The 26,361-nt window shown below is 39.6% G+C and overlaps 1 protein-coding gene and 1 pseudogene across 1 annotated transcript in view; one reads left to right on the plus strand and one right to left on the minus strand.

Moving 5' to 3' along the window:
- The window catches only part of LOC118626217, a 34,503-nt pseudogene extending 14,326 nt beyond the window's left edge, over positions 1-20,177 (minus strand).
- Positions 20,178-23,537: 3,360 nt separating this feature from the next.
- Positions 23,538-26,361, plus strand: part of OFCC1 (orofacial cleft 1 candidate 1) — a 345,526-nt gene continuing 342,702 nt past the window's right edge. Inside the window, exons 1-2 of the mRNA XM_036255603.1 lie at positions 23,538-23,641; positions 25,578-25,686. Of these exons, the coding sequence (XP_036111496.1) occupies positions 23,538-23,641; positions 25,578-25,686 (213 nt within the window). The remainder of the gene's footprint in view (positions 23,642-25,577; positions 25,687-26,361) is intronic.

Below are 26,361 nucleotides of genomic sequence, written 5' to 3' on the forward strand. Positions count from 1 at the left end.
TTCCACTTTTTTAATATCTTCCTCTATTTCTTTTTTCAATGTCCTGTAGGATTCTGCAAATAGGTCCTTTACTTTTTTGGTTAAGTTTATTCCTAGGCATCTTAATTTTTTGCCACAATGGGGAATGGGATTGTTTTTTCAGTTTCTCTTTCTGTGAGTTCATCATTGGTGTATAAGAATGCCGTTGATTTCTAGACGTTAATTTTGTATACTGCTACATTGCCAAATTCATTTAATAAGTCTAGTAGATTTTTTCTTCTTCCTTTTTTCTTTATTAATTAATTTTTGTTACAGATGTTTCTCTTTTTCTCCCCACTGATTCCCCCTCCCCCTCCCTCCCTGCCCTGTCCCCACCTTTGTTGTCTATGTCCGTTGTTCTTGCATACATGCATATAAGTTCTGTGGTTTATCTCTATACCACGACCCCCTCTTCTGGGGATTGTCAGTCTGTACCCCACTTCCATGTCTCTGGGACTACCCCATTTTTCAGACTGTTATGTTCATTATATTTCACAAATAAGTGAGATCATATGATACTTGTCTTTCTCTGTTTGGCTTGTTTCACTTAGGATGATACTTTCCAGGTCTCTCCATGTAGTCTCAAAGGATAAGAGATCTTTCTTTCTTACAGCTGTGTAGTACTCCATTGTGTATATGTACCAGGGCTTTTTTTTTTAAATCTATTTGTCTACTGATGGACACTTGGGATGTTTCCAGATCTTAGCTATTGTAAATAGTGCTGCTACAAACATGGGGGTACATATATTTTTTTGTGATTGATGTTTCAGGCTTCTTAGGGTATATTCCTAGAGGTGGGATGACTGGGTCAAATGGAAGTTTAATTTTTAATTTTTTGAGGTAACACCATATTGTTTTTCATAGTGGCTGCACCAGTCTGCATTCCCACCAGCAGTGTACTAGAGTCCACTTTTCTCCAAACCCTCCCCAACACTTGTTGTTTGATGATTTGTTGTTGGTGGCCATTCTGACAAGTGTGAGGTGATACCTCATTGTTGTTTTAATTTGCATCTCTGTGATGATTAGTGATGTTGAGCATTTCTTCATATGTCTCTTGGCCATTTGTATGTCCTGTTTAGAGAGGTGTCTATTTAGTTCCTCTGCCCAATTTTAAATTGGGTTCTTTGTCTTCCTTTTGTGGAGTTGTATGAGCACTTTATATATATTGGAAATTAACCCTTTATCTGATGTATCATTGGCAATGATGTTCTCCCATACAGTGGATTGCCTTTCCATTTTGATGATTGTATCTTTTACTGTGCAGAAGCTTTTGAGTTTGATGTAGTCCCATGTGTTCATTTTCTCCTTTGTTTCTGTTGCCTTAGGTGATGTATCAGTGAAAATTCTGCTGCATATGATGTCTGAAATTTTGTTGCCTACAGTTTCTTCTAGGATTTTTATGGATTCATGAGTCACATTTAAGTCTTTTATCCATTTTGAGTTTATTCTTGTGCATGGTGTAAGTTGATGGTCTAGTTTCATTTTTCTGCATGTAGCTGTCTAATTTTCCTAACACAATTTATTAAATAGGCTGTCTTTATTTCATTGTATGCTCTTGCCACCTTTGTCAAATATTAATTGAGCATATTGCCTTGGGTCCATTTCTGGGTTCTCTGTTCTGTTCTACTGGTCTATATGCCAGTTCCTGTGCCAGTATCAGGATGTTTTGATTAAGGTGGCTTTGTAGTATAACCTGAAATCTGTTAATGTGATCCCTCCAACTTTGTTCTTCTTTTTCAAGATTGCTGTGGCTATTCGTGGTCTTTTTTGGTTCCATATGAACTTTTGAAGTACTTGTTCTATTTCTGTGAAGTATGCCGTTGGTATTTTGATGGGGATTGCATTGAATCTGTAGATTGCTTTGGGTAGTATGGACATTTTAATGATGTTAGTTCTTCCAACCCATGAAGAAGGTATGTGCTTCCAGTTTTTTATATCTTCCTCTATTTCTTTTTTCAATGGCCTGTAGTTTTCTGAGATTAGGTCCTTTATTTTTTGGTTAAGTTTATTCATAGGTATCTTAATTTTTTTGCTGCAATGGTAAATGGGATTGTTTTCTTAGTTTCTCTTTCTGTGAGTTCATCATTGGTGTATAAGAATGCCATCGATTTCTTGACATTAATTTTGTATCCTCCTAGTTTTCCAAATTCATTTATTAAGTCTAGCAATTTTTTGATGGAGTCTTTGGGGTTTTCTACATATAGTATCATGTCATCTGCAAATAATGACAGTTTCACTTCCTCCTTTCCAGTTTGGATCCCTTTTATTTTTCTTCCTGTCTGATTGCTGTGGCTAAGACTTCCAGTAGTATGTTAAATAAGAGTGGTGAAAGTGGGCATCCTTGCCTTGTTCCTGTTCTTAAGGAAAATGCTTTTAATTTTTGCCCATTGAGTATGATGTTGGCTTTAGGTCTTTCATGTATGCCCTTTATGATGTCGAGATATGATCGCTCTGTTCTCACAGTGCTGATTGTCTTTACCAGAAATGGATGCTGGATTTTGTCGAAGGCTTTTTCGGTACCTATTGATATGATCATGTGGTTTTTATTCTTCATTTTATTTATGTGGTGTATCACGTTTATTGATTTGCGAATATTGTACCAGCGTTGCATCCCTGGCATGAATCCCACTTGGTCATGGTGGATAATTGTTTTGGGATATTGCTTGATCCAATTTGCTAGTATTTTGTTCAGGATATTGGTGTCTATATTCATCAGGGATATTGGCCTGTAGTTTTCTTTCTTTGTAGTGTCTTTTTCTGGTTTTGAAACTAGAATTATGCTGGCTTCATAAACGAGTTTGGAAGTCTTATTTCTCCTTGAATTTTTTGAAATAGTTTGAGGAGAATGGGTGTTAGTTCTTCTTTGAATGTTTAGCAAAACTTCTCTGTGAAGCCATCCGGGCCTGGACTTTTGTTTGCTGGGAGAGTCTTGATTACATCTTCAATTTCTTCTGTTGTTATTGGTCTTTTCAAGTTTTCTATCTCTTCCTGGTCCAGTCTTGGGAGAATGTATGTTTCTCGAAATTTGTCCATTTTGCTTAGATTGTCGAATTTGTTGTCATAGAATTGTACATAGTAGTTGTTAATGATCTTTTGTATTTCTGTGGTGTCAGTTGTTACTTCTCCTCTTTCATTTCTGATTTTGTGTATTTGGGTTCTCTTTCTTTGTTTCTTGGTGAGTCTAGCTAAGTCCATCAATCTTGTTAATCTTTGTGAAAAACCGCCTCTTTGTTTCATTGATCATTTGAATTGCTTTTTGGACTCTATGCCATGTATTTCTTCTCTGATCTTTATTATTTCCTTCCTTCTATTTGCTCTGGGGTTTTCTTTTTGTTTGCTCTCTAGTTCTTTAAGTTGTTAGGTTAGATAGTCTATTAGAGATTTTTCTTTTCTTTTTTTTTTTTTTTTTGAGGTAGGCCTGTAGTGCTATGAACTTCCCTCTCAGAAGTGCTTTTGCTGCATCCCTTAGATTTTGTGTTGTTGTGTCTTCATTTTTATTGGTTTCCAGGAAGTTTTTGATTTCTTCCTTGATGTCTTTGGTGACCCATTCATTGTTTAATAACATGCTATTTAGCCTCCATGTGTTCAAATGTTTTTGTACGTTCTTCTTGCAGTCGATTTCTAGTTTCATGCCATTGTGATCTGAGAAGATGCTTGATATGATTTCAGTCTTCTTGAACATGTAGAGACTTAGTTTGTGCCCTAACATGTGGTCTATCTTTGAGAATGTCCCATGTGCACTTGAGAAGAATGTGAATTCTGCTTTTTTGGGATGTAATTCTTTGTAGATATCTATTAAATCCATTTGTTCTAGTGCTTCATTTAGAGTCTCTGATTCCTTGCTAATTTTTTGTCCAGAGGATCTATCCAGTGATGTCAGCAGGGTGTTGTAGTCCCCTGCTATGATTGTATTGCTATCTATTTCTCTTTTGAAGTCCTCCAGAAGATTTTTAATATATTTTGGTGCTCCAATATTGGGTGCATATATGTTTACCAAGGTTATATCTTCCTGTTGGATAGATCCTTTAAATATTATGTAGTGGCCTTCTTTGTCTCTGGTTATGGCCTTCATTTTGAAATCTATTTGATCAGATATGAGTATTGCTACCCCAGCTTTTTTTTGCTTTCCATTTGCTTTGAAGATATTTGTCCATCCCTTCACTTTCAACCTATGTGAGTCTTTTGTGGTGAGGTGGGTCTCTTGTAAACAACATATAGATGAGTCATGCTTTCTTATCCAGTCAGCTACTCTGTGTCTTTTTATGGGAGCATTTAACCCATTTACATTTAAGGTGATTATTGATATGTACTTATTCATTGCCATATTGTTTCGTGTGGTTATATTTTTCTTTCTATTTCTCCTGCTAATTACAGCAGTCCTTTTAACATTTCTTGCAGTGCTGGTTTGGTGCTAATGTATTCTCTTAGCCTTTTTTTTTTTGTCTGAGAAGCTCTTTATTTGACCTTCTATTTTGAATGATAGCCTTGCTGGGTAGACTAGTCTTGGGTTCAGATTCTTGTTTTTCATGACCTTGATTACCTCATGCCATTCCCTTCTGGCCTGTAGTGTTTCTGTTGAGAAGTCAGCTGAGAGCCTTATGGGGTTTCCTTTGTAGGTAACCTGTTGCTTATCTCTTGCTGCTTTTAGGATTCTCTCTTTGTCTTGAATTTTTGGCACTTTGATTACTGTGTGTCTTGGTGTGGGCTTCTTTCGGTTCTTCTTACTTGTGGCTCTCTGTGCTTCTTGAAGTTGAATACCTTCTTCCTTCACCAAATTAGGGAAGTTTTCTGTCACTATTTCTTCAAATATATACTCTAACCCTTGCTCCCATGATACGAATATTATTATGTTTTCAGTTGTCCCACAGTTCTCTTAAGCTGTTTTCCTGTTTTTTAATTGTTTTTTCCTTTTGGTTTTCTGATTAGTTGATTTTTTCTACCCTGTCTTCTAATTCACCGATCAGTCCTCAGCTTCCTCTACTCTGCTGTTTAGACTTTCCTATGTGTTTTTTATTTCTGATAATGTCATTCTTCATTTCTTCTTGGTGGTTTTAAATTTCCAGCTGGTTGATTTTCAACATTTTTATATCTTTACTCATGGTGCCCATGTCCTTACACATGCTGTTGAGCTTCTTCAAGATCATGGTTCTGAATTCTAGTTCTGTTAACTTGCTTAACTGCACCTCATTTATCTCGTCTTTGGTAGAGGTCTCTTGTTTTTTTCATTTGGCTTTTGTTTCTGTTTTTCACCATTTTGGCTATCACAGTAGTCTTTGGAGTCTGCCAAATTTTCCCTGTGGGTGTTGTTGTTCTGCTGTTTGTGGCTCCCTCTCCTGGGTTTGGGTGAGGCAGGGAGCACCCACTTTAAACACCAATGTCAAGTCTTAACTTTCCTGGTTAGAGTTGCTAGCCCAGGGAATGCTATTTATCCTCTAGCTTTTTTGCCTGGAGGCTATTAGTCGAGGTCACCGGAGGAACCTTGGTTTCTGAGTTGACTGAAAAACTCCCTCAGGTGCTCAGTGTAAGAGGATTTCCCGAGGGTAGGGCAGATGCTGGTTGTTAATGCGCCTCAATTAGCATTTCAATGGCCATCAGGTGAAGTTGAATTTCTGAGGGAGGGTCCGCTGCCTCTCCCCAGGGCCCTGGGAAGGAGTAAGATGACCACAGTCCTGTGTGGCTGCACTCAGCAAAAGCTCTGAGCATCCTCCATATTCTGAGTGTCCCCATACAGTTTCAGTCCAGTCTTCCCTCCCTCTGCTGGAGCCCAAGGTGAGTGGCCACTGCCAATTTAGCCTCTGTCGAGGCTCTGTGCCGTGGATCCGCCTGGGACTTTAACCCGAGGGTGCTGCTCCCAGCTAAGGGTGGCCGAGGCTGGAGCAGCTCCTAGCCGAGGGCATAGCACCCAGCCGAGGTCACAGAACCCAGCCAAGGGTGTGACACGTAGCCAAGGCGGCCCCAGTTCCCAGCCAAGGCAGCTGCTGGTCCCAGCCAAGGCCACAGACCCAGCCGAGGTCGCTGCTCCCAGCCAAGGGCATAGCACCCAGCCGAGGTCGCAGGACCCAGCCAAGTTGACCGCAGGGCCCAGCCGAGGCCACAGGGCCCAGCCGAGGCCACTGGTCCCAGCCGAGGGGGTAGCACCCAGCCGAGGGCGCAGCTTCCAGCTCAGTCCACTGGTCCCAGCTGAGGCTGCAGCAGGTCCCAGCCCAGGCTGCTGCGGATTGTGGGCTCCCAGCCCCATCTCACGTCCTTGCAAGCCTACCAGAATTGAGTCAGTGTCCCTGGTTATGTGGTCCTCCAAGCTGCCTTTCAGTTGCCCCTTCCTGACAATTTGTCTTTATTTTCATTGTAATGCCAGTTTGGTCCTGGGAGATGGTCTGTGTAGCTTCCATTCACTCCGCCGCAATTTTTTCTCTCTCCAGTCTAGTAGATTTTTGATGGAGTCTTTAGGGTTTTCTATGGATAATATCATGTCATCTGCGAATAATGACAGTTTCACTTCCTCCTTTCCCATTTGGATCCCTTTTATTTTTTCTTCATGTCTGATTGCTGTGGCTAAGACTTCCAATACAATGTTAAATAAGAGTGGCAAAAGTGGACATCCCTGTCTTGTTTCTGTTCTTAAGAGAAATGCTTTTAGTTTTTTCCTATTGAGTATAATGTTGGCTGTAGGTCTTTCATATATGGCCTTTATTATGTTGAGATATGATTCCTCTATTCCTACCTTGCTCAGCACTTTTATCAGAAATGGGTGCTAAATTTTGTCACATGCTTTTTCAGGGTCTATTGATATGATCATGTGGTTTTTATCTTTCATTTTGTTTATTTGGTGTATCACACTTATTGATTTGTGAATATTGTACCAGCCTTCATTCCTGGGATGAATCCCATTTGGTCATGGTGAATAATTTCTTTGATGAATTGCTGGATCCAATTTGCTAGTATTTTGTTCAGGATTTTGGCATCTATGTTCATGAGGGATATTGGCCTGTAGTTTTCTTTCTTTGTAGTGTCTTTTTTCTGGTTTTGGAATTAGAATTATGCTGACCTCATACAACGAGTTTGGCAGTATTCCTTCTTATTGAATTTTTTGAAATAGTTTGAGGAGAATGGGTGTTCATTTTTCTTTGAATGTTTGGTAAAACTCCCCCATGAAGCCATCCGGGCCTGGGCTTTTGTTTGCTGGGAGAGTCTTGATTACCTCTTCAATTTCCTTAGTTGTTATTGGTCTGTTCAAGTTTTGTATCTCTTCCCAGTCAAGTTTTTAGAGACTGTGTGTTTGCAGAAATGTGTCCATTTTGCTTAGATTGTCGAATTTGTTGCCATATAATTGTTTATAGTATTTGTTAACGATCCTTTGTATTTCTATGGTGTAAGTTGTTACTTTTCCTCTTTCATTTCTGATTTTGTGTATTTGGGTTCTCTTCTTTTTCTGGTGAGTCTAGCTAAGGGTCCATCAATCTTGTTTATCTTTTCAAAAAGCCAGCTATTTGTTTCACTGATCCTTTGAATTTTTATTTTGGTCTCTACGTCATTTATTTCTGCTCTGATCTTTACTATTTCCTTCCTTCTACTTGTTCTGGAGTTTTCTTTTTGTTTGCTTTCTAGTTCTTTAAGTCATGAGGTTAGCTAGTCTATTAGAAATTTTACTTGCTTCTCGAGGTGGGCCTGTAGTGCTATGAACTTTCCTCTCAGAAGTGCTTTTGCTGCATCCCTTAGATTTTGTGTTGTTGTGTGTTAATTTTCATTGGTTTCTAGGAAGTTTTTCATTTCTTATTTGATCTCCTCAGTAACCCATTCATTGTTTAATAGCATGCTATTTAGCCTCCATGTTTTCAAATGTCTTTGCATGTTCTTGTTATAATTGATTTCTAGTTTCATGTTATTGTGATTGGAGAAGATGCTTGATATGATTTCAATCTTCTTGAACTTGTAGAGACTTAATTGGTGTCCTATCCTGTGGTCTGTCTTTGAGAATGTCCCATGTGCACTTGAGAAGAATGTGAATTCTGTAGTTTTGGGGTGTAATTCTCTGTAGATATCTATTAAATCCATTTGGTTTAGTGCTTTATTTAGAGTCTCTGTTCTCTTGTTAATTTTTTCTAGAGGATCTATCCTGTGATGTCAGTGGGGTGTTGACATCTGTTGCTATGATTGTATTGCTGTTGATTTCTCCTTTGAAGTCCTCCAGAAGATTTTTAATATATTTTGGTGCTCCAATATTGAGTGCATATATGTTTCCCAAGGTTATATCTTCCTGTTGGATAGATCCTTTCAATATTATGTAGTGACCTTCTTTGTCTTTAGATATGGTCTTCATTTTGAAATGTATTTTATCAGATACGAGTATTGCTACCCCAGTTTTTGTTTTTCCAGTTGCTTGGATAATTTTATTCCATCCCTTTGCTTTCAACCTATGTGAATCTTTTGTTGTGAGCTGGGTCTCTTGTAAACAACATATAGATGAGTCATGCTTTCTTATCCAATCAGCTACTCTGTGTCTTTTTATTGGAGCATTCAGTCCATTTACATGTAAGGTGATAATTGATATGTACTTATTTATTGTCATTTTTGTTTAGTGTGGTTAAATTTTTCTTCCTATTTCTTCTACTAATTACAGCCGTCCTTTTAACATTTCTTGCAATGCTGGTTTGGTGCTAATGTATTTCCTTAGCCTTTTTTTTTTTTTTTTTTTGTCTGGGAAGCTCTTTATTTGACCTTCTATTTTGAATGACAGCCTTGCTGGGTAGAGTAGTCTTGGATTCAGATCCTTGTTTTTTATGGCCTTGATTACTTCATGCCATTTCCTTCTGGCCTGTAGTGTTTCTTTTGATAAATCAGCTGATAGGCTAATGGGGTTTCCTTTGTAGGTAACCTGTTGCTTATCTCTTGTTGCTTTTAGGATTCTCTCGTTGTCTTGAATTTTTGGCATTTTGATTACTATGTATCTTGGATGTGGGGCTGTTTGGGTTCTTCTTACTTGGGGCTCTGTGTAGTCCTTGGACTTGTATGCCTTTTTCCTTCACCAAGCTAGGGAAGTTTTCTGTCACTATTTCTTCATATATATTTTCTAACCCTTGTTTGTTTTTTTCTTCTTCTGGGATACCCAAGATGCATATGCTGTTAGCTTCATTTTGTCCCACAGTTCTCTTACGCTCTCTTTTTGTTTTTTAATTGTAGTTTCCTTTTGGTTTTCTGATTGGTTGATCATTTTCTATCCTGTCTTCTAATTCACTGATCCGGTCCTCAGCTTCTTCTTGTCTGCTTTTTAGTCCTTCCAATGTGTTCTTTATTTCTGCTGTGTCATTCTTCATTTCTTCTTGGTTGTTTTTAATTTCCAGCTGGTTGATTTTCAATGTTTCTATGTCTTTACTCATGGTGTTGATGTCCTTACACATGCTGTTGAGCTTCCTCAAGATCATGGCTCTGAGTTCTACCTCTTATATTTTGCTTAACTACATTTCATTTATTTCACCTTGGTAGAGGTCTCTTGTTCTTTCATTTGGGATTTGTTTCTTTATCTTACCATTTTGGCTCAGTAGGTTTTGAAGGCTGCCAAATTTTCCCTGTGGGTGTTGGCATTCTGCTATTTGTGGCTCTCTCTCTTGGGTTTGGATGAGCATGGGAGGACCTATGTCAAACACCACTGTCAAGTCTTACTTTCCTGGGTAGATTTGCAAGCCCAGGAATGGTTCAGTTATCCTCTAGCTTTTTGCCTAGAGGCTATTAGTCTCGGTTACTTGAAGAGCCTTGAGTTCTCAATTGAATGGAAAACTCTCTCAGGTGTTGAGTGTAAGAGGATTTCCTGAGGGTGGGGCTGATGCTGGTTGTTAATGAGCCTCAATTTGCATTTCAATGGCCCACCTGGGTGGTGTTGAATCTCTGAGGGAGGGGCCGTTGCCTCTCCCCAGAGCCCTGGGAAGGAATAATATGGCCACTGTCCTGCATGGTTGCAACTCAGCAAAATTTCTGAGTGCCTTCCAAATCTCAAGTGTCCCCACACAGTTCTATTCTAGTCCGCCCTTCCTTTACCGGAGCCTTAGGTGAGTGGCTGTAGCTATTTCAGTGCTCTGTACCTGCCCTCTGTGCTGAGGCTTGGGATTTTAATCCCGAGGGCACTGCTCACAGCTAAGACCACTTCTATCCATGGGTTCCCAGCCCCTCTCCCACAACTCTACAATCCTACCAGGAATGATTCAGTGTTCCTGGTTATATGGTCCTCACAAGCTGCTTTTTTGTTGCTTTTCCCCCGATGATTTTGTCTTTATTTTAGTTGTAATTCTAGTTTGGTCCTGGGAGATGGTCTGTGTAACTTCCATTCATTCCATCACCATTTTGGAATCCCCAGATTGTTTTCCATAGAAGCTAAAACATTTCATATTACTACCAACAGTACACAAGTGTTCCCTTTTCTCCACATTTTCATGAGAATTTGTTATTTCTTGTCTTTTTGATAATAGCCAACACAACAGATGCGAGTTGATACCTCATTGTGGTTTTGATTGCATTTTCTTGATGATTAGTGATGTGGAGCTTATGGGACTGGAAGTTGCTTTGGGTGAGTCAGTGAGTGAGTGGGAAGTGACTGTAAAGGCCAGGGACATTTGTATACCACTGTAGACTTTATAAACACTGCACTCTGGGGCTACAAGAAATTTATAAAAAATGTCTTTCTTCAGTAATAAACTAACCTTAGTTTATTGTAACATTTTTACTTTATAAACTTTAATTAAAAAAAAAATTTTTGAGTCTTTTGTCAAAACACTTATCTTAAAACACAAAGACCTTATATAGCTGTACAAAAATATTACCTTTTATCCTCTTTCTATATACTTTTTTCTCTTTATAAAATATCTAGTTTTTTTACTTTTAAAAATTTCTGTTAAAAAGTAAGACACAAACACAAATTAGCCTAGGCCCACCCAGGATCAAAGTCACCCATATCACTGTCTTCCACCTCTGTTTGTCCCACTGGAAGGTCTTCAGGGAAGTAATGCACAGGGAGTTGCCCTCTCTGGTAACAGTGCCTTCTTCTGGGTACCTCCTGAAGGACCTGCCTGAGCTCTTCCTCAGAGGGTCACTCTTCAGAAATGTGTCCATGGTGGTTTGCTTGGTTTGTTTAATAGATTTACTTGTAAGCAGATAAAGTACCATGAACATTCCTTTCTATTCATGAAAACCTTTTGGAATAGGGGTCCATGTTCTCAAAAATTTTTTTTTTAATCTTCACCCAAGGACATTAATTGATTTTTAGAGGAGGGAAGGGCAGGAGAGAGGGAGAGAAAGAGAGAGAAAGAGATTTGATTGTGTGAGAGAAAACATTGTTTAGCTGCCACCTCATGTGCCCCGACTGTAACTCGAACCCACAACATAGGTATGCACCCCAACCGGGAATCAAATCTGTTACCTTTCAGTGTACAGGACAACACTACAACCAATTGAGACACACTGTCCAGGGCCGTGTTTTCAAACTTTTTAAGAAGCTTATTGAGGTCTACACAGGCATGTGCTAAACCCTTCACTGTGAAGTTTTTTTTTTCGATTCTTCTTTTTCTTATCCTATAGTTTCCCTTTCTGTTGCCTCTTTTTTTTATTTTTTATTTTTAGAGAGAGAGGAAGGAATAGGGGGAGATAGAAGCATCGATGAGTGAGAACATCGATTAGCTACCTCCTGCATGCCCCCCACTGGGGATAGGGCCCACAACCTGGGCATGTGCCCTGACTGGGAATTGAACTAGTGATTTCTTGGTGCATGGGTTGGTGTTCAATCACTGAGCCACACCAGCCGGGCTGTTGCCACTCTTTCAGCTATGCATTCCTGTTCCAGTTCCAACAAGTCCTCATTAATTTGTCCCTCAAGAACCACCTCTAGGAGGTCCTCAATGTCATGCTGATTCACACCTGGTTCAAATTGTTTGCCATCTCAACCACAGCCTTGTGGATTTTTGTAAGCTTTGTGCTACGATGTTACAATGGCTACAGTGTCACCAGGTGATAGAAAATGTTCAGTTCTGTTATAATCTTATGGGACCACTGTTGTATATGTGGCCTGTTGTTGACTGAAACATCAATATTCAGATTGTGACTGTTATTGCAGTTTTGTTAATTGTTTTCTGACTGTAGGCTTACATAAAATATCTTATAATTATCAAACAGCAAGTGCTGGCAAGGATATGGAGAAAAGGGTACTCTATCTAGTACACTGCTGGTGGAAATGCAGACTGGTGCAGCCACTATGGAAAACAATATAGTATATCTTCAAAAAATTAAAAATGGAACTGCCACTTGACCCAGTGATTCCACTTCTAGGAATCCATCTCAAGAAGCCTGAAATACCAATGAGAAAGAATATATGTACCTGTATGTTCATAGTAGTGCTATTTATAATAGCTAAAATCTGGAAACAGCCCAAGTATCCATCAGTAGATGACTGGATAAAATGTGGTATGTTTACACAATGGAATACTATGCAGCTATAAAAAAGAAGGATTTCTTACCCTGTGAGATGACATAGAGGGACCTGGACAGTATTATGCTAAGTGAAATAAGCTAGGTGAAGAAAGACAAATATCACATAATCTCACTTATTTATGGAATATAGTGAACAAAATAAGCTGATGAACAAAATAGATCCAGAGACATGGAAGTTGGGGACAGACTGACAAACCTCACAGGAAAGAGGGGCTGGGGAGGCAGGAAGAGATAAAACAAAGAACTTATATGCATATATGCATAACCAGTGGACACAGACAACAGTATGATGAAGGCATGGGTGTGGTAAGGAGGAGGATGTCAAAGGGGGAAAAAGGAGGGACATCTGTAATAAAAAAATTAAGTATTAAAAATATTTTATAATTAAAAATATATCTTTAAGATAACTTTGATGGAATTCTGAAACTTTATATCTTTACTTTTTCTTCCTTTACATTGTAGGTTATTGATGTTACCATATACATCATTTTTATTTTGCATATCTATGACAAATGATTGTAGTTATAGTTATTTTTAATATTTGTTTTTTAACTTTTAAATTAGAGTTATATGTGATTTATGTAATACCATTACAATATAGATCATCTAACTTTGACTAATGAGTATTACAGATTCATATTTTTGTGATATAATTAGCATCTTTTCATTTCAGTTTGTAAAATGTCCTTAAGTATATTTTTATGGCAGGTGATGAAGTCCCTAGCTTTTGTTTATGGGAAAGCTTTTATCTCTTTTTCATTTCTAAAGAACAGTTTTGCCAGGTTTGATATTCTTGGTTGACTTTTTTTTTTTTTTTTTTACTTAATTATTTTGAATATATCATCCCACTCTCTCCTGGCCTGCAAAGTTTTTACTGAGAAATTTCCTGATAGTTTATGGGGGTTCCCTTACATTAACTAGTCACTTTTCTTCTGCTGCTTTCAAAATTGTCTCTGTGTTTGGCTTTTGGCAATATAATTATTATGTGTTCTGGTGTAGCCATTTTTAGGTTTACTCTATTTGGGGTTCTTTGAGCCACATGAATTTGAATGTCCATTTCTCTTCCAATGTTTGGGAAGTGTTCACCCATTTATTTTTTTCTTTTCTTTTTTTCTTTTTAGAGCAAAATGGCTTTATTACATACACCTGGGTGCAGGTGGGCTGAGCCAAAAAGGGTTCAGCCTGTATATCTTTCTTTCTTTCTTTTTTTGTTTGGTTTTGGCTTACAACAATAAAAATTTATTTTCTTACAGACAGGTTAGAATTTAGAAGTCAAGGTGATGATAGGGTTATTGCTTTCTGGAAGCCCTGAGGAAGAATATGTTCCATCCCTCTCTCCTAGCCTCTGGTAGCTGCAGACAGTTGTTGGCATTGCTAGGCTTGTGGCTGAATCACTTTAAACCCTACCTCCATCTTCACATGGACTACTCTGTGTGTCTGTGTGTCCTCTCCTCTTCTCATAAGGACACTAATCATTGGATTGAGGGTCCACCCCCATCTAGTATGCAGGTCAGGACACAATTTAAGCCTCTCTGAGGACACACATTATCATGACAAACAAGGACAGTAAAAGAAAAAAGAGAAAGAAAGGAGAAAAGTAGGTCCCAGATGAAGAAAAAAGGTGGTGGTGGGAAAACAAAGAGTAAAGGAGGATAAGAAGAAACAAGGAGAAGACCTTATAGCAAATGAAACAGAATGCTTCTAGGGTCAGGCTTCTAGAAGTTTGGAATTTCTACCTCTGGACAGCCTCCTGAAAACTCTTTAGCAGAGCAAGGACAACAGATAAACAACCTTCCAGAGGGTTTTAGTTTTTTTTTTCAGGCTTTTTTAAAAAAAATTAATTTATTTTTGTTACAGATGTTTCTCCTTTTTTCCCCATTGACACCCTCCTCCCCATCTCCTGCAACCTCGGTTCTCCAACTTATTCCTTCTGGATGGCTGTTTGGAAACCGAACCATTTTTTTCCCATTAGAAATAGTGTAAATTGAATTAACACATTCCAGACCCCCAAAAGCAAAATAACAAAAAACAAAATCAAAAACAAAAAACCCCACAAAAATATTCACAGTACAATTTCCTGAGATGTTAACAACATGAGCTTTAGCAGCAAACTGACTCATACTTGTGCATTCTCTGCTTTGTTTGCCTGAGAGGTACATGGCTGATGATAGTAATCAGCATGAAAGGGTTGTTGATAGTAAAATGAGGTTTTGCTCGACAACTGAGACATTTTTCCATGAACAACTTGGTTGAGAACCGAACTGTTTGAGATGGGAGATGTTTAAGAACCAGTATTTGACTATACTCTGTGTTTTTTTTTCTCTTCTCCTTTCAGGATTTCCATAATGCATACATTGGTTCTTTTGATGGTTGGCAGGGAAAGATCTTCACCAGTCAACTCTGCTTGGGGTACTGGATTGGTCAGCTGTTAGTGTTCATGGACATGTGGAGATTGCTATCTGGTTCTTTTGTTGAGCAAAGCCACTGCCCATACTCTGAGGTGAGGGAGTATTTGGAGAGGTGCCATGGGCTAGGTTCTGTGGTTGGATGAGCCTACTTGCTGGACTCTGCATTCAATGTAAGCTATAGCGTGAGTTCCCTGGTTGGATGAAGCTATAATCAGGTTGGGCCTTTACCTGGGCTCTGCAATCCTCTTTAGTTTTGTGAGGTTGCAGGCTCTAATCCCTTACAGGGTGGTGATAACTGGTTGGACTCTGTATTCAGGCAGAGCCACAGGCAAGGTTTCATGGTTAGATGGGTCCTCAGTCTGTGTTCTGTGATTAGGGGCGGGGGAGCTGTAGGCTGTGCCCTGAAGTTGGCAGGGCCACCGACTGGACTTTGCAATTTGGTAGGTTACTGGCTGTGCTGTTTGTGTTCTCTGGTCACACAGGATCCCCATCTGTACCCCACAGTTGTGTGGGGTCAGAGATTATGCTTTGTGATCGGGCAGGGTTGCTGTCTGCAATCCCTGGTTGGGTGGGGCTGCAGGCTATACTCTATAATTGGCCTAGGTTACTGTCTAGACTCTGGCTGGGCTCCACAGTGCATTACTGAAACTGCTCATGGTCACTGTGCAGGATCCCTGGTTATACAGAGTATGAGGTTATGCCTAACAGTTGGGCAAGGCTGCAGGTTTGGCTCCTAGCCCAGGCAGGCTGTAGGATGTGCTCTGTGGCTGCTGGGTGTCTGTGTCCATGATTCCTAGTGGAGCAGGATTGGGGCCTATGCTTTGCAGTTGCCCAGGTGGGAAATAAGATATGCTCCACAGCCAGTACAGTCTTTTGGCTGGAGATTCAAATGAAGCAGAACTGCCAACTGACCTCCCTGGACAGATGGGCCTACTAGCTTGGCTCTGAAGATGGGCAGAGTTGCTGGCTGTGATCTCAGCTGAGCACTAAGGCAAGCAGAAACATAGTCCACAAGATCTGAGTGACTGTTACTGTAAGCCTTGTCCCCTTTCCATCTTTACCTGATTCCCAGTGGGTTGAGCCCTATAGGTTTCACCAGCGATTTTCATGAGGTGAGACCCAAATGAGTCTCCCAGCAAGCATCCCTCAATGCTGGGGAAGCTGGATGTCCACCTTGGGTTTTCTTTTTCTCACAGGAGAAACTTTAGGCTGAGGAGGGGGCACTCTCAGACACAGTATGACTTGGGGGAGAGGCAGTGCAGTCAAAGTGGAACTGCTCCTCTTACCCTTCCAATGTGTTCCTTATTGGTCTCTGTTGGCCAGGGGTATACTTCAGCCTTACCCTTCTGGGTTCTGAGATTTTCACAATGGTTCCTTATCTACAGATAGTTGCTAGTTGATTTTCTTGTGAGGGTGATTTAAATTGGGAATGACCTATGTTGCCATCTTGATGATGCCACTGTATCTAATTATATTATCTTAAATGCTCTATCTGATATTTCTAACCTCTGGGTCATATCTGAGTCTGTTTCTGTTAATTGCCTTATCTTTTTGACAGGGTATTTTTCTTTTTCCTTACTTCTTTGAAAGCTGGTCATCTTGGGTAGGACAGTAGAAACTGTGGTAAATATTATTCCTGACCAGAAATGTCATGCCATTTACTTTGCCAGTCTTTCCATTGAGGGAGAGAGGGCTGGTCAGTATAGTCAGGACTTCTGCTGGTTTGGTTTTTGTGGTTGTTATGTCATTATTTTTTCAAATAGGATTTCAATTTGTTGCTCTTTCTCTTCTCCTTCTGGCACTCCCATGATGCGAATGTTGATATGCTTGAAGTTGTCCCAGAGGCTCCTTACACTATTCTCATTTTTTTAAAATTCTTTTTTTTTTTTTTGCTGTTCTGATTGGGTGTTTTTTGCGTCCTTATATTCCAAATCAGTGGTGTGCTTCTTGGCTTCACCTACTCTGCTATTGAATCCCTGTAAATTCTTTTTCTTTTTTTTTTTTTATTCCTCACCCAAGGATATATTTCTATTTATCATCATATAGAGTGGGAAGGAGGGAGAGCGAGAGAGAGACACAGAGAGAAACACTGATGTGATAGAGCCAAATTGACTGGTTGCCTCCCACATGACCCAACGAAGGTTGGGGACAAACGACAACTAAGGTACGTGTCCTTAACCAGAATAGAACCTGTGACTCATTGGTTCACAGGTGGACGCTCTACCCACTGAGCCAAACCAGCCAGGGCTATAAATTATTCTTTATTTCAGTTAGTGCATCCTCCATTTCTGACTGGACATTTTTTATGCTTTTCAGGCCCTCACTAAATTCATTGAGCATCCTTATAAAAAGTGTTTTGAACTCTGCATCTGTTGGATTGCTTATCTCCATTTTGTTTGGTTCTTTTCCTGGAGTTTTGTTCTGTTCTTTCATTAGAGACATGTTTATTTGTCTCCTCATTTTGGCTGCTTCCCTGTGTTTATTTCTATGTATTAGGTAGAGTTACTATGTCTCCTAGGCTTCCTAGGGTGGCCTATTATAGAAGATGTCCTATAGAGTCCAGTGGCACAGCCTCACTGATCAACCCAGCTGGGCCCTCGAGGTGCACACCTTGTGTGGACTGTACACCCTTCTGTTGTAATTAAGTCTTGATTGTTGTTGGCACATCAATGAGAGGGACTTCCTCAGGCTGAGCAGCTGCAAGAACTGGCTGTGTCCACTGACCACTGACCTCTGACTGCCTTGGAGGACCAGCTGTGCAAGGGCCCACTACATAGAGCAAGACTTACTTCACCAGGGTTCTGGTACCCACCAAGTCCACTCATTGAGTGTGTCACTTGTGGAGGTGGTTGAGTGGTGGTGCTTCTCTGTGGTCTGTAGCTGTCCACTGGGTGTGCTGGCTCTGGGGCAAGGTCAGCCTCTGCCTGTGTTCTACCCGAGGCCACCAGGTATAAACTAAAAAGTGATCTGCAGATGGCTTCTTCTTGTGCTGGGCTTGGAGTTGCCCAGGCAAAGCCAAGTTGTGAACCAAGGCTGGCTGCTTCTAGTGCCAGGCCTGGGGCCACATAATGAGAGGTATGAGGCTTGCTTAAGCCAGATGCTGCTTTTTTGAGAGAATTTAGGAAAATCTGAAACAGAAGGCAAGACAGGCCATTCCTATGGTAAAGCCACTGGAAACAGCTTGGGTGGGCCTGAAAGTTAGGTTGGGGCAGGGCCTCAGGGAATCATTAGGGCAGAGCAAGCAGTATGAGCCAGGTTGCTGGAGTTTCAGATATGGTGCCTTCTGCGGGCCTCACAGGGGGAAGGGCTCACCAAAGGAATAACGGCCTCCACAAGCACATCTGTCTGGGAGAAAGCTGCCCTACAGCTCTCACCCCAATGCCAAACAACTCAGTTTTTCCCCTGTGTATCTCTGGTCCCTTTCAAGCTGCCTTCCCCACACTGGAGCCTAGAGGGAGCAGTTCGAGTAAATCCTTGCTTCCCTGTGCCCGCCCTTTAAGAGGAGCTGCCTGGGCTCCAGAAGCCTCAGCCTCCCTCAGCCTCAGTTCCTACTGGTTTTTAGAGCCAGAAGTTATGGGGACTTCTCTTCCTGGCACTGGACCTCTAATCTGGGGGGCCTGGTGTGCAACGGGGACCCCTCACTCCTCAGGGAGGACCTTCCCAGCTGAGGTGTCCTCCTAATTTTATTCACCACACGTGGGTGTGGGACCAGCCCCTCCGCACCTCTGCCCCTCCTATCAGTCTTGATGTGGCTTCTTTAATTTCGTAGTTGTAGGACTTCCATTCAGCTTGATTTCAGGTGGTTTTGAATGATGGTTCTGTAGTTCAGTTGCAACTTTGATGTGGTTATGGGAAGAGGTGAGTACTGTGTTTATATATGCTGCCATCTTGACTGAAAGTCCTATTTGGTAACAATTTTTATCTGAACTCTTCTTACTGGCTTATAAGAGATCTCATGTTTGCTCCAGTAAGCAAAATGCCTGCATACTGTCACTCCTTGGAGGCACTTGTTTTTTCCCTAGGTTTTAGGTTAGTTGGTTACACTGTGACTTCAGCTCTCTTGTGTTTTATAAAGGTTGTGAATTTGCAGATATTCAGAATATTTTTTTTTGCTTTATGTTTTGGAACAACCCCCTTTCCACCTTTCTGTACTTTAAGTGGAAGCTGGAAGTCTGACATACATAATTTTTAATCTTTTCAACTATCATGCAGAGGAATTGGAAACTTAGGTTAAGCAACTGCTCCATGTACAAGAGATCAGAACCAATGGCTTTCCAGATGGAAATACAAGTTCATTCCACACTGTTAATCTGACTCTTCAGGTAGGGTGATAGTGTGTTATGTTTAACTAGTAACTTTCCATTTTAAGTTTTATCTTCCTCTTTTTATAATTTTGTAATATAGATTTAGAGTCTAGTGCAGAATACTACTGGGCAAGGTGAGGGAGGACTATGGCAGAGCAGTTTGTTATTGTGAGCGTCAGGCCTACTCCCATCTCTCTCCCAGAGGTTTCAAATTCAGATGCCTCCTGGGGCCAAGCAAGAAACACAAATGAGTGAAGTATGCTGGGTCTTTGTTTACCCACATTTTCCTTGATGCTTGTGGCCCTACTTTTAATAGTGGAAAGGATACAGAAAAATATTTGTCAATAAGAAAAACAGTAATACAAATAATTTGAGAACTCTCTTTCTCTCTGCCTGAGGACTGACAAAATTTATTTGACCTGCAGTGAATTTTAAAAAAATTGAGGTAGTATTGTAACAGTTCCTCAGACCTGCCTATTGTCTTAAAGCACCTGCTAAAGTTAGCTGTTTGCCCATGAGATCATTTCATTCAACACTGAATATTTTTCAAGCACCCACAACTTGCCAGGATGTGTTCTAGGTTCTGAGGATGCAGCGATGAAGTAAGCAAGCCCTGTCCTTAAGGAGCTTACATTTTTGTTTGTGGTCTGCAGTCAGGGGCATGGGAACTGTAGACCTGGAGAGCACTGCCTAATGAGTATGCTGCCACCCCCACCTCCAGCCAGTTGTTGCTCACCATGGATATTGACCTTATGTTGCCAAATTTAAAATTTTTCTAAGGGAAGCCAGACATTGTATCTGTACTGTAATTTTTTTTATTTTAAAATACTGGCTCAACGTGTTTTAAATCACGGTGACGGTCAAACAAAACATATTTGCAGGCAGAATCTGGCTTGAGACCTCTGTCTAACACCATCTCTGTCCGTCCTTGCTGGTGTGCTTGAGAAGAAAAACGCAGTGGAATGACAGCTGCAGTCATGTTAATTCCCTCCTCTGGAAGCAATGAACCAGTTGTCAGAGATTTGGCAGTTCCCGAATTTAATTTGCAATACAGCAGCGACAATTTCAGCGAAAGCACTGAAAATCAGCCTTAAAACAAACCGACCAAAAAGAAGGACTAAACACATTAGTGGGTGATTATTAACCTGGGTTCAATAGAATGTGATCAACAGGTTACCTGCAGGCAGGCTATATTGCCGTTATCAACCTGCTTGCAAGTTTAAGACTGGCTTTTAAAACGTGATTCCTATTGTAGGCCACTTCCATTTCAACAAACATGCTACATAATGGTCTACCTTTTCAGCCATAGAGAGAGTTTTGTAATGGTGCCATCAGTTCATTAAGTCCAGTGTTCCTGAATGGCTCAATCCAAGGTATTTTGTAAATTGATAGCTTTGAAACTGTTATTTTACTTTTCTTTTGAAAAGGAAGCTACTTTGGACTTTCTCGGCAATGGAGGATACAGAAATAGTCAAGCAAATACATCAGTTCTCTGATTGGCTCCATATTTTGCCAGTTACACAAGTGATAGGTGTTTTTAGGTTGTGTGGTAGCTGCTCATTAATCATTAACTTACTGAAGTTATTTGCTGACAGAGCCTACTCATTCTGTGACAGTGAAAATTTTCCTATTTGAATTCTAATCCTGCACATTCTTCCAAGTTCACTCTGATGCCTGTACATCCTTCTCTCTGATTTGGCATATCTGGCTTCTGGAACTCACATCACACCTGTTTTCTCTAGCCACTCTGCTTCCATAGCTCGTAACAGATTTTTTTCTTTTTTTATATGTTAACAATTCTTCCCACTTTTGAAGTCTTTGTATTAAATTCCCAGCAATTGCAATGGGGGACAAGCATTCATGTATTAATATTTAGGACAGAGAGACACCTTGCCCATGTCTTTCATACTTTACAGCCAGGGCACGTTTCCTGATATTTCTCTGGCTCAAGGTAGGTTAATTTTTTTAAAATTATTTTTCTTATCATCTCTGTTCTGCAGGTTGCATCCCAATTGTGAGGGATCTGACTACAAACACCAAATTCCAGCTCATAGAAACTTGGTTGATATTCTTTATTGCAAATAGTGCCTGATCCCAGCTCCTAGTGATTTCCAAACAGCGAGGGACCCTAGGCCACACCCTTGCTCATGAGACAAGGGAGGATACAGTGTTGCTTCTCCTCTAGTCATAGCTGCTTTTTAAACAATGTACCAGTTGGTTCTAGCAAACTACTTTTATGATTCAACTACATATTTTACATGAGATAATAAAGGCATTTGGATGTCATTTCATGATTGCACTGAGTCTTACTACATTCTGAATATTTGTGCAGAAAGATACTTAAAGTGCAGTCTTCTGTGGAGGGAGGGAGGTAGACTGCCTTACTGAAAGTTTTCTGAGCATTATATTATGTTAATAGAGGCACCCTGTGCTTTTTGGCTTGTACAGTTGGATTATATGTCTGCAAAATAAACTTATGATGATGATAACATGAGCAATTTTACAAATTGCAAGAATCTTAAAGACAAATATCAACTATTAGATTAATAACAAATTCAAGGAAACAAAAGAAAAGAGATTTTCACTGCACAAACATTCTCAGAAATATATACTTTTGAATTAGTCTTCAGTCAACGGCCATGGAAAAAACAAGCAAGTGAAACTTCAATTTCTAATTGGCTATCATTTTCTCACTTTTATGTTGATTTTTTCTTTTAAATAATATTATATGTATTTCCCTTATTTTTAGGAAGTAATTAATGTAACTTTTGAATCTTTTATATTACTCTTACAAAAAAATTAAAAGTTTTAAAATTAACACTAAAAAGACTAAAATCTTTCTTCTTTCAACATTGGTAGCCACATGAGGCTCATGTGCATTTTGTGAAATGACTTTTAAAAACTATGATTGATAGTTCTGAATAAAAAAAAGTTTCACAAGTATCATTCATGCATGAGGTACTTTGTTTTACTGCCAAATACTGATAACCACTTCAAAAGCGCAAATTCCAAGTTTAAAATTAAAAGCTCCTTTGGTGTATGTTTATAATAATCTAATAAATACTGGTACTGTCGCTTTTTAAAACTTTCCCATTTATTATAATCATCTGCCCTTAGACTGTATTCTAGTGAAGTATGTTTATCAATTGAAATAATATCAAACAAAATAGCTTGCAGATTGAACTAGATAATTTATTGCATGACTCGAAGGAATTTAAAGAGTGCTGAAAACACATTTTCTATTGTTAAAATTTGTGTATTCTATCTTTGCTGGATAAAATTCTCAGCATTTAATTTGCTTGGTCCTAAAGTACATGTTTATCACTGACTGTACCCGGTATCTATTTGTGACCATTGCAAAACTGGATCCTAATTTTTTAAAAGATAGATATAGTATACTTACCTAAAACACGCAACAGCAAGTTTTCATCATAACTTAATGCTTTCTAATTGATCACCATTTTGGCATAGAAACAAAGTTTAGGCTATTGAAATCAAGTCTGAGGTTTTCCTAGAGATTACCCTTCTAAAACATTGTGAATATTCACTGACTCTCAGTTTATTTGGTGTCTGGCTAAAACAAACAGGAACAACAATAATAAAAACAACATATCAAATCAAATCCTGCTGACTCTATGCTTAGATTTTTTTTGGGGGGGGGGGGGACCATAAAATAGCATCGTAACAACTAGCTCTTCAACACCAAATTGCTTAATATATGTCTTATGGTTGGGCCAATTTATTCTAGTTTTCAAGTATTATTTTTTCTTTTTTAGAGGAGCTTGATTTAAATCTGTGCATTGCCAAGGGCAAGGAGCTGAGAACATGGATAGAAAGGTAAGGTTAATATTATAGTAGTCCCCTCTATGCCTTCTTTTCTTTTAAAAGCAGCCTTTTAAGCTTTTATTTTTCATAATATTATCCACGGAGAGAAAGTATAAAAGTGAGCAGAAATTTAGCCTCCTTTGTAGCACTCACGGGTAAAGGGGATGATTAACGAGTATGACAGACAATGTCCTAGTAAAAGAGAGTCCACAGAACTTAAACAAAAGTGCCTTCAGAATTTCCAAGGATTCCCAGGATCCATAGTAGGACCTCATTGTGCCTGTCTGCTGTTTCTATTTTTGAGTAGATTTATAAACACAGCACCACATATTTTCACGTGGCTTATTGCCTAGGGGCAGCATTAGATCGACTGCACTGAATCTGTGAGGCTTGTGAGTTTTGGGCAAGGGCTAGAGTGAAATAAGTAGTGTGATTGTTTTTGTGGAGTGACCGTGGGACCTCCTCTGTTCTGAATTACACATGGCTCAACCCTTTGACCTAACCAGACTCGGCGATGGCTGGCAGAACTCCGAAAGCTGTGCTGAAAGGGTTCATCACTGACAAGCTGGAACGTTATCTGTCAGGCGAGATGTGGGCCAACAACCATATTAAACTCCAGTAATTACTAGTGAGACCACGTTGCGACCACCTCAACTTCATTTAACCCGTCAGCATATCATTATTATTTCAGCAGGAAGTGCCAGTGTGAGAAATTTTTGGAAGCCAAATGTAGCATGGATACTTTTGATTAACAGATATTTTACTAAATGTTGGATACCTTCAGGGACATTTTGCAAAATTATCCAAACATTGTTACTATGATTTTTAAAAAATGCATAAGGTTTGGGAAATGCTATAAGCCATAATTAAAGTTTTGCATCTCAATGAGTTTAATTTAAATTCTTTAAAAATAGATAATAGCCCACTGACATATTCCCTCAAAGGAATGAAAGCTAAGGGGTATACCGAGAAATTCTAGGAAAGGTGGGAGAGGATCATATGTGCTGATGTTTTTGCATTTGTGGACAATTTATTCTGTGATTCACACGATGATGAGTAATGTATCTATAACTATGTATGATTTTGAAGTCACCTACTTGAAATTTTATTTCGATTCAGTTAATTAAATTTTCAAAAGCAGTATAAGCAGAGAACCTTGGTTTACTTTCAGGCACTTGACATCATTTCCAAAACTAGTCAAGTTTCTGAAACATGTCCAAAATTGTGTGTGTGTGTGTGCACGCGCGCGATATGTATGCCAGTTTTACACACTGAAGGTCTGTAAGGTATTTTACACTTACATCAAATTGGAAATAACTTAGCATTTACATTTTTCTTTCTCATCTGTAGCAACTTGGGCTTAATATTAATTCAATTTTTACATGACATTTAAACTTTGCTTTAAAGAATGAGCAACTTTAACTACAATTTTTAGAAATTTTATTCTTTAACTCTAAGGATTCTAAAACATGAGCATAGGGAGGTCCCTCTGAGATCATTTACAAAAGAAAAACACTCACTATAATACCCTATAAAGCCCCTCAACAAAACTGAATTCAGCCCTACCCAGTCTTATTCTCATTAGCAGTAAAGAGTTTGCTCTCCACGTAATCTAACACAGGATGCTTAGAGCAGACAGGTGCAAATTGCAAGCTGTTTCACTTTGGCTGTTATCCCCTAAATCGACAACGTAATAGACTGGGAGAACAAAAAAGGTTCCCACTCAAGCTGCCTAAATGCAGTCTTAACAGGGACACACCAGCTGGCTAGGAGATGTCAATGCAGCAAATACTAAATCTTATCTTTATGCCACTTGCCAAAGAAACCACTTCAATAACACTCCTCCCTTTTATTATTGAAATGATGTTCCTTCAACATTATTTGGCTTTATTGTAAAGGCGACACTAGGGCGGAAGTGGATGGCAACAGAAGCCAACATACCTGTTTCTGTTTAGCATCATTACACTCCTCCCAGCGATTCAGGCATGATCGGGTTCCTGGAGGTGGACCAGACTGACAGTGTTTCTATCCATGTCTTTTGTTTTTTTGTTTTTTTTGGCTGATTCAAGCGAAGACCCCAGAGCAGTGAAACAACAAAAGCAATCACCACCACCCCTTCCTGGCCAATGTGATGAATCTGTTGAGCTAGTCTGCGGAAAAAACCGGTTCATGCTAGGAACACCTACATTTACATCATGCCAGTATGTGGAGGAATCTAATGTATGTTTCTGAGAAGGGATCCTAACTCTGTCATTCCAAAGTTGCTTCTCTGTGACTTCCCAGTGTGCACTGGAACTGCTGTCTGGAAGAAGTAACTTGAACTTGAACTCTGAGGCCGCTGTCAGGGTCCCACCGTGTGGTCTTCCCGCGCACTGGAAGGGAGGGAGACAACCCTTGTTTACTCCCAGACAGAAGACAACAGCTAGACACAAATGAGGGCTGACGGTTTCGTGGAGCACAGCTGGTTGATCCCAGATGCAATCTGACTGCCCTGAGCTGGGCGGTGATCTGTGCAGCATGAGAATTCACTGTGTTGCTGGTCTGTGCCCACCAGGCTCCGAGCAGCGCGCCCCTCGGCCATGGCTTTGAGTGCAACCAGAGCTGAACACTGCGCGGTGGGGCCGGATTCCTTCCGACAACAGTCACGTTCTTTTAAAAACTTCGTCGGTTTTGGTTGTCACTGGTTATAAATGAATGCGTGTTTGTTGTTTGTGTTCACTGCGTTCTCATAGATTTCAAGTTGAGGGTGTAAGAATCAAAGGATATTTGCTGGTTTTTAATGAAAAGGAAAATATTAAAAACACTGTTGGTTCTTACCAATTTCAGGCAGTTTTCCTTTTCTTGTGTTTAAATCACAAAGTATTACTTGTTTTTGTCCACACTATATATTTTAGTTACATTTAATAGGGCAATCTTACCAAAAAAAAAAAAAAAAAGATCTGTTATGTCCCTGTTTAAGCACACATATAAAAGAAATGTGTTACTAGAAATTGCTCATTTAGATTTGACTTAGAGTATATTATATCAATTAAATAGCAATGTGGAGGGAAAAAGCCATGGAGTATAATCCACAGCAGTTTTAGTTAAGATTTGGAAATATTTTGCTTTTCTTCAGAAATAAGTATATATCAATGAGAAGCAGGAAGATACTGATGACTAAATTTTGTTTCTTATTTAAGTTGTGAAGTACGATATAGGTATTTAATAAGTTACTGTGAACATATTAAAAGTACTAACATTACCTAAACACACTAACGTAAGTGGTAATGAATGGAGGAATTGATGTAAAATATGAGGAAGGATTATTTTGCATGAGCTAAAGATAAAATCCCATCAAG

Source organism: Molossus molossus, unplaced genomic scaffold (genome assembly GCF_014108415.1).
Source record: "Molossus molossus isolate mMolMol1 unplaced genomic scaffold, mMolMol1.p scaffold_m16_p_12, whole genome shotgun sequence".
Lineage (NCBI taxonomy): Eukaryota > Metazoa > Chordata > Mammalia > Chiroptera > Molossidae > Molossus > Molossus molossus.